The sequence below is a fragment of the Uranotaenia lowii genome, unplaced genomic scaffold, assembly GCF_029784155.1.
Source record: "Uranotaenia lowii strain MFRU-FL unplaced genomic scaffold, ASM2978415v1 HiC_scaffold_392, whole genome shotgun sequence".
In the NCBI taxonomy this organism is placed as follows: Eukaryota; Metazoa; Arthropoda; class Insecta; order Diptera; family Culicidae; genus Uranotaenia; species Uranotaenia lowii.
This window is the reverse complement of record NW_026598303.1, coordinates 6,742-15,771: the sequence shown is the minus strand read 5'-3', so window position 1 is coordinate 15,771 and position 9,030 is coordinate 6,742. Positions and strand designations below refer to the sequence as shown.

At 39.0% G+C, this 9,030-nt stretch overlaps 1 protein-coding gene across 1 annotated transcript; it reads left to right on the top strand.

Moving 5' to 3' along the window:
* Positions 1 to 600: 600 nt before the first annotated feature.
* On the top strand, positions 601 to 8,343 carry LOC129760054 (AAC-rich mRNA clone AAC11 protein-like; the record flags this gene model as incomplete). The annotated part of the gene is made up of 2 exons (XM_055757631.1): positions 601 to 914; positions 7,538 to 8,343. Coding segments are annotated over exons 1-2 (1,120 nt in total), but the record flags the coding sequence as incomplete, so codon positions are not given.
* Positions 8,344 to 9,030: the final 687 nt, after the last annotated feature.

Sequence of the window (9,030 nt, the reverse complement as noted above, 5' to 3'; positions counted from 1 at the left end):
CAAATGTTATGCTGAATCTGTTGTTACACCACATTCGATGGTCTTTCTGAGGAAAGGTCGAGTAGGCCGTGGACGAACATGTCCTTTATGCCATCAGCGTTATGTATAATCCTATGGCGTGGCCTACTGCCATCGAAACTCTAGCTAGCCAGCTATTTCTATTACCGGGAATACTTGACCCCGGGGACAGATATTTCATTTGGATGTCGTCCTCCCCACATGTAGCGATAAATTGGAATAAGAAACGACTACCAATAACGAGGAACAGTCGGTCTCGAAAAGTAGGTTTTTCGGTGTGTCTTTCGGCATATTGGATTGATCCAGCGAACGGCCAAACGTTAATCGGTATAAATGGTTCGCCGAAAAACTTTTCCCCCGAAATCAAATTAAGCTGACAGAAAAGTTCTCCCAGGTTCCTGGAACAGGATCAGAAACGGAAAAATGCCTGCTCGGTCAGGCTTTTTCCCTAGCGAGAGAGGTCGAACCGGTTATGGCGTGACCGAAAAATGAAGGAAGGCTACGACCGACGGTACCTACTTCGAAATCGTTCAATCACTTTCGCATCGGTTACCGTGCCAATGTAAACAAGTGCCGGGAACGATGGCTCCAACAGCAGGAAGCAATCATCCGCAGCAAGCTTTTGCTGCCCAAAGGCGGAAAGCCGCCCGAGGAAATCAGATGGAAAAGTCAAACACAGAAACAGAGAGAGAGAAAGCGGACGAAAAATGCTTGGTCGCGGAAAATCGTCCAAGTTGGGACACAACCAGGCAACCCGTTCCAAAGAACCCCCGTTGGCGGCATCGTTCGTTTCCGTCGCGATTGAAACCGAAGCCATGCCCGACCGAAGAAGGTCAAGGTCAAGTGGTGTGGAGAGCGAAACCGAAGGAAGTCCCTCCGGCCGGAGGCACGCGAAGGTGCAGTACCCTGTTATTTAAGGAAAATGAAGGGTGGAACGGCAGATATTTGACGCCATAAACTAGGTACATAGGCGAGCATAGACAGTATTTAGCTGTGGCGGCGGCTAACAGTGAGTGAGCTTTCAACTGTTTATCGTTGCTGCAACCGTTGCCAGGGTGACTGTGCCCCAAATTGTTGTTGACAGCGTCGTCACGTGTTAGTAAACAGTTGGAAGATTTTATTACAGTTCAATTGCGGTCAATATAAGAGTTCATTTTTCTTTAAAATTCAATTCATTTTTTTCAGATTGACAATTAAATGGCAACTAGCAAAGGAGAAACGAGGCTCTTGGTGGTAGAGGGGTATAAGTGCAAAAAATGTCTTGTCACTTCCTCCGTTGGAAATGTTTTGTAAAGTTACCAAAAACTTTAATGGTTATTTGTAGTTAATTTCAGCTCATATACTTTGGTTTTCTATGAATTCTAAAGCAACCAAAAGACGCGTTAAAGGTGGAACTCCGAAGCTCAAATTTGTCTGAAAAACTGTTTTACGGGAACTTCAGGTGACTATTGTCACGTAAAAGTTACTCAGGAACTTCCATCGCCTTTTGAAAGGTTAAATAATCGATAACGGAACTTCTAAGCGCTTTTAATGCAACTTCTTTCAAGAAGGTCGATAACGCTCGCTTAACACTTTATAACGCACCGTTAAGATACTTCTAGGTGTTTTATAGAACCTATATGGGAATTCTAAGCGACATGTCAAAAATGTCTTTAAATTTCTTGTCATGGTATTTGTTTTGTTTATATCTGTTTACTGATATTTACAAATGGAGTTCAAGAATTCTACGATTTTTTATCAATGGTAAGATATTCGAATAAATTTTTGATGATGAGAATTTTTAATATTATTTATATGGTCCTTTAAACGAAATAAGGTATAATCTATTGACTAACCCATTCAATGATCTCAAATGGCATTAAGTTTAAATACTAATTATTACAGTGGCAATGAACTATTGCTGGGATGTTCAAGAGACTGGTGAGTTTCATTGCAACTTATAGAGCAGCGGCTCAATTCTTTAGGCCTAAGCAGCTTTTGTAATCAAAAATATATAATTAAAATCAATGAGATGGATAGACCGGCATTCTAGCAAAATATCATCTATCTGTCTGTCTGTCAGAGCAATCTGTCAACCGGATTTTATTTTTCGGTGCGTAAAAGTTTTTTGACATTCTCTTACAAGCTGTATAGCATTCTCTTCAGCCACCTAAACGAACTTTAAAGTAGCTTTAAGAAGTTAAATTTTGGGCTGGTTAGTATTCTCTTCAGAGAGAAACGAGAGCTTATTCAGCTTCTTTGAAAACTTTTTAAGGGGATTCTAGTTGCTTGGGTTTTCTATCAATTTTCTATGAAAACTAGCCAAAGGTTTGGTTGAAGCTTGTTTCTCCTAATTTTATAATTTTAATCAAACGTTTTTCCACTTAGCAAGATTATCCACTAAAATTGGAGCCGATTTCGAAATCGACATTCAATTTCAAGTTCAGATGATTTTGGTCAAACGAAAATAGAATTCAAAATTTAGAAAATCGAAAGCCAAACGAGTTGAGAGGAGAGCTTGATGAGAATGAAAACTTAAGCAGGTTGAGAGGATAGCTTGGAAGAAATTTTTCAAAAATTGTTGGAAAATGAGAAAAAAAGCACCTTAAGTTGAAAGGGCAGTTTTGGGAAAAGGAAATTTCATGTGGATTGAGAGGACATCTTGAAATCAATTTTAAAACACCTTGAAGTTAGTTAACATCACGAGCAAGTTAGTTGAGATGAATGTTTTGTGATCAAATGGATTCTCAAAGCTTGAAACAAAAAAAAAGTCAAGTTGGTTCACCTTGAATTTTATTTTTTTTAAACACCTTCAGGTGAGTTGAGAGGACAGCTTGGTGATAATAGAAACTAAGATGTGATCACAGAACCACTTGAAAAAAAAATTAATGAAAAATCACCAAATATGAATTGAGAGGACAGCTTGGAATAAAAAAAAAACTACCTTAGTTTAGTAGGCAGTAAAAATAGGGAAAAATCAGGTAAATTGGTTGAAAGAACAGCTAGAAATTATTAAAAAAAATCTGGAGAGAAAGTGGATGAGATAAAAACTTGGTGATCAAGCTGATTGGGAGAACAGTTTGAAATCAATTTGAAAAAAAACACACCAATTGAAGTAAGTTAACATCATCAGAAGAAAAGTGAAATGACTGCTTGGTGTTCAAGTGGATTGAGGTGACAGCTTGAAACAAAAAAAGAATCAAACGAGTTCTGAGGACATCTTGAATTTTTTTTAAAAGTAACACCTTATTTCGAGTTGAGAAGGCAGCTTATTGATTATAAAAACTCAAGCGTGTGCAAGAAATATCACCAGAAAGTGAATTGTGAAGACAGCTTGGAATAAAAAAAACGACTTCAGTTGAGCAGGCAGTAAAGGGAGGAAAAAACTCATGTGGGTTGAGAGGACAGCTTGAAATAAAAAAAATGCAAGTTTACATTACCAGAAAGTGAGTTGAGATAACAGCTTGGTAATCAAGCGGATTGAGAGGACAGTTTGAAATCAATTTATGAAATCACCTTGAAGTGAGTTAACATCACTAGAAAGTTAGTTGAAATGACAGCTTGGTGATCAAGTGGATTGAGATGACAGCTTGAAACAAAAAAAATCAAGCGAGTTCTGAGAACACCTTGAAATTTCTTCAAGCGGAACACTTTCAGGTGAGTTGAGAGAACAGCTTATTGATAATGAAATCATAAAGCGATCGCTGGAAAGAAATAAAATGGAAGAAAAATAGGTGAAAATGAATTGAGAGGACAGTTTGGAACAGAAAAAACCACCTAAAGTTGAGAAGGCAGGAAAGGGAGAAGACAAATTTATGTGGGTTGGGAGGACAGCTGTAAATTATTTAAAAAATCCATGGTGCGAGTATCATCAGAAAGTGAGTTGAGGTTACAGCTTGGTGATCAAGTGGATTGGGAGGACGCTTGAAATCAATTTTTAAAAACAACTTTGAAGTGAGTTAACATCACCAGAAAGTTAGTTGATATGACAGCTTGGTGATCCAGTAGAATGAGAGGACAGCCCGAAACAAAAAAAATCTATTGAAATTGAATCTTTAAATTTAGTAAAAAAAACACCTCCGAGCGAGTTGAGAGGACAGCTTCTTGATGATAGAACCCAAGCGTGTTCACAGGTCTTGCAAAAATTGCAAATAAATACTAGAAAAAGAGTTGAGAGGAAAGCTTGGAATAAAAACAGCACCTTAATTTGTGAAGGCAGTAAAGGGAGAAAAAAAATTGGGTTGAGAGGACAGCTTGAAATTATTTAAATAATAACCTAGATGCGAGCATTACCAGAAAGTGAGTTAAGATAACAGCTTGGCGATCAAGCGAATTGAGAGGACAGCTTAAACAGAAAATTCACGTATAACTGAGTTGAGAGGACAGTTTGGTGACAAAGAAAATTTAAGCGGGTTCCAGAGGACAACTTGAAATTAATTTAAAAAAATCCTATGAAGCAAGTTGAGAGGACTGCTTGGAAAAAAAAATCAAAAAATCGCCTGAAAATAAGTCAAGAGGACGGCTTAAGGGAAAATGAAAACTACAGCGGGTTTAAAAAAAATCTTTAACGGATAAAGTGAGTTAAGATAACAGCTTGGTGATCAAGCGGATCGAGAGCTTATGGATTTGAATAAAAAACCACCATAAGTTGAGAAGGCAGTAAAGGGAGACAACAAATTTATGTGGGTTGAGAGGACAGCTTGAAATTATTTGAAAAAAAAACCTTGATGCGAGCATCATCAGAAAGTGAGTTGAGATAACAGCTTGATGATTAAGCGGATAGAGAGAACAGTTTAAAATAAATTTAAAAAGTGAGTTAACATCACCAGAAAGTAAGATGACATGACACCTTGGTGATCAAGTGGATTGAGAGGACAGCCTTGAAATTTATTTAAAAGAAACACCTTCAGGCAAGTTGAGAGGACAGCTTATTAATAATAAAAACTTAAGCGTGTTCACAGGACCGTTTGCAAAAATTGCAAATGAATATCAAAAAGTCAGTTGAGAGGACTGCTTGGAGTAAAAACAAGACCTTGAGTTGAGAAGGCAGTATAGGGCGACAACAAATTTATGTGGGTTGAGAGGACAGCTTGAAATTGTTAAAAATAATCCTTGATGCGAGCATCAGCCGAAAGTGAGTTGAGATAACAGCTTGTGGATTGAGAGAACAGCTTGAAACATAAAAATTCACCTATAAACAAGTTCAAAGGACAGTTTGGTGACAAAGAAAATTCAAGCAGGTCCCAGAGGACAACTTGAAATGAATTAAAAAATGTCCTGAGAGGACCGGTTGGAAAAAAAATTCAAAAAAATCACCAGAAAATGAGATGAGGGGACGGCTAAAGGGTTTTCCCTACTACAGTGGGTTTAAAAATTGTTTAGTGAATGAAGTGAGTTGAGATAACAACTTGGTGATGAAGCAGATTGATAGGACGCTTGAAATCAATTTAAAAAAACACCTTGAAGTAAGTTAACATCACCAGAAAGTCAGTTGATATGACAGCTTGGTGATCAAATAGATTGAGAGGACAGCCTGAAACAAAAAAGATTAAACTAAAAATCTAAAAGTTTTGAAGGCACCTTGCAAGATACTTAAATGAAACACCTTTTGGTGAATTGAGAGGACAGCTTATTGAAAATAAAAACTTAAGTGTGTTCACATAATAACATGAAAAAAAAATGCAAGAAAAATCAACAGAAAGCGGATTGAGAGGGCAGCTTGGAATTAAAATCCTCCTGAAGTTGAGAAGGCAGTAAAGGGAGAAGAAAAAGTGGGTTGAGAGGACCAATTATTTAAAAAAAATCCTTGATGCGAGTATCAACAGAAAGTGAGTTGAGATAACAGCTTGGCGATCAAGCGGATTGAGAGGACCGATTAAAATATGTTTAAAAAGACACCTTGCAGTGAGTTAACATCACCAGAAATTTAGTTGAGATAACAGCTTGGCGATCAAGCGGATGGAGAGGACAGCCTGAAATAAAAAAAACAAACGGGTTCTGAGAAAACATTGAAATTTATTTAAATGAAACATCTTCAGGTGAATTGAGTGGACAGCTTATTGAAAATAAAATCCTCAAGCGTGTTTACAGGACCACTTGGTAAAAAAAATGCTAGCAAATCACCAGAAAGTGAATTATGAGGAGAGCTTGGAATAGAAAAACCACCTTTATGTGAGAAGGCAGTAAAGAGAGAAAACAAATTTATGTGGGTTGAGAGGACAGCTTGAAACATAAAAACTCTCCTATAACTAAATTGAGAGGACAGTTTGGTGACAAAGAAAATTTAAGTGGGTCCTACGGGACAACTTGAAATTAATAAAAAAAATCCTGAAAAACAAATTGAGAGGACTGCTGGTTAAAAATGAAAAATTCAAAAAATCACCAGAAAATGAGTTGAGAGGACGGCTTAAGGGAAAATGAAAACTACAGTGGGTTGAGTCAGTAGCTTTGATTAAATTGAAAAGCACAGCATGGTGACTAAGTGGATTGAGAGGAAAGCCTGAAATAAAAAGAGGTTCTGAGAACACCTTGAAATTTATTTCAATGAAACACGTGAATTGAGAGGACAGCTTCTTGAAAATAAAAATTTAAGCATGTTCACGGAACCACTTAAAAAAAACATTGCAAGAAAAATCACCAGAAAGCGAATTGAGAGGACAGCTGGGTTGAGCCGGCAGCTTTAATTAAACTGAAAATATAAAAACACAACGTGAAAAGAGTTAAGAAGACAGATTGACAGCATTGGAAGCAACGACCACAGAGAACTAAAACTGGACCAGATCGTGAGGGTAGCTTGAAATAAATTTAAAAAAAATCACAGAAAGATTTGGAAGGACTGTTAAAGTAAATAACAACTCAAGTGGATTGAGAAACGTAAAAAAAACGCAAGAAGTTGGGTTCACTTCACTTCAAAGTGAGAGGCTTCACTTTGGAGTGAAATTATGCTACTTTTTGAAACGAAAGTATCAAGTAGGAAAAACATGTTTCCAAGATCAATTCTACTCTCCCAGAAATAGACAACAACAATAAAGGAGACACATTTCAGAAAATGTACATAACTTATCACCGCCATCATTACCGGATCGGGTTGAAAATTGTCGTGCTACTCAGAAAACCGTAACTCGAAAAAAACAAGACATCCTGCTAATAAATCGATTTCAATTTTTGCAGCAGTGCCACTTCTTTAGGTTGGCGGCGCTGACAACTCAACCGGCTTGGTTGTGGTCAGTTTGTGTGGCAGCATTTTCTTGTCCGGTCCGTGTCCTTCTTCTGTGAAATTCCTACCAACCGATAGAGATGATGGTCGTCGTCGTCGTCGTCGTCGTCAAATCTCAGTGTATGTCTCTGTGATTGCTTTCGCCAGTCGGGGAAAGGGTCTCCACCACACTTGTCGACCGTTTTTATTTTTTTTCAGCCCTAAGCGGGGAGTTCATGTGTGTATGTTTTTGCTGAATTCCGTAAATTGCTTTTAAATTGCATTCCATTTTGACCGGTTCTTCTCACTGAGTTTTTTTTCTCTCCAATTTCTTCTCATTCGCAGAATGTCCCTGGAGCGTTATCCTTGCAGCAACGGAGAAATTGGTGATGGTGGAGGGGGAGGTGGAAGCATCGGCCTAGGAGGAACAACAATAATTGGAGATCACGTTACGGTCGAGACGACGTCAGCGGTTGCCAGTCCCGACTTTTTTGACCCGAACGTCAATTTCAACAACAATAACAACATGGTTCTTTCGGCCATTCCGATTGAAGCTAACCAGCTGATCCTGCAGCAGCACTTGGCTCAGCAGCATCACATAATCGGAAATCAAACGAGTAGCAACAACAATAACAACACAACTAGTGCAATCAGTGTTGCCAGCAACAACCATAGTATAATCATCAACAACAACACCAGCTTCAAGAATCACAACAACATCCTTAACAACAACAACAACAATAACATTGTGATTAGCAGCAGTGGCATCGGCAGTGTTGCCAGCAATCAAACCTACACAATCAATCTAAGCAACAACGGCGGAGTTAGTCATGGCACACTGCCAACAATTCAAACGGCCTATGGCGGCAACAACGGTGCCTTGACGACGACCACCTCCAATCACAACAATCATCCGCAGCAGTATCATCATTTGCATCCTGCGTCAAACAACAGTAGTAGTGCCACCATCATCAATCCCAGCGGCAGCAGCCTGATGGCCACGACGACGGCACCGCGCAATAACAGCACTGCAACTGTTATGACCACACAACAGCAACAGCTACCCACTTCTTCGACGGCATCGTCATCGGCGACGACTTCCGGCAAACTGGTCCTACTTCAGCAAGGACACCACGGAGAGAATTATATAAGTGAGTAGAGTATCCAACGTTGTTGTTTTTGATTGGCTTGTCCACCCTCCTCTTTCCACTTTTTGGAAGAAAGTTGTTTGGTCACTTTACGGGTAGGTGGCTATCGGACCAGTTTGTTGCCCATAAACAACTCAAAGCTGGGACAAATTTAGTTTATCAAACGAAAGCAATAAATCGGGGGAGTACCACCTATATGGTTTTTATTTATTTCAAATTTAAGACTTCTTGTCGGCCACCCGGTTTCTGCTCACAGAGTGACAACAGCGCCAAACGGAAGTTATTGGGTGCTGCTGCCTGGAAGGAATTGTTTTGATTACGGGTTGCTTCCTATTTACTTATAGTGTTTTCGTTTATTGGCAGTGGCAACCTAGTTACCCACGAGTTTTGCCTAACTGCTGTTATTATGTTCGTTTATTGATTCAGAAGTCCACTAGTTTTGCCCGAGATTTGAACTTCTAGCAGGCGGTTGCACCCCGTAACAGTTGTCAGTGTTGGGGGTAAACATAAGAGTGAGTATAGCAACCATATATTTGCATCTTCCCGGGTAACGATTCTTTTTGTTTATTCAGAAAAAGTTTTGCCCCGCGCTAGTGGAGAAAAACGAAAACGGCATAAGTGGTTGCACGGCTCGAAATAGCCTTCTGAACGGATTTTGATTACCGTTACCAGTTTTGCTACATTTGGTCT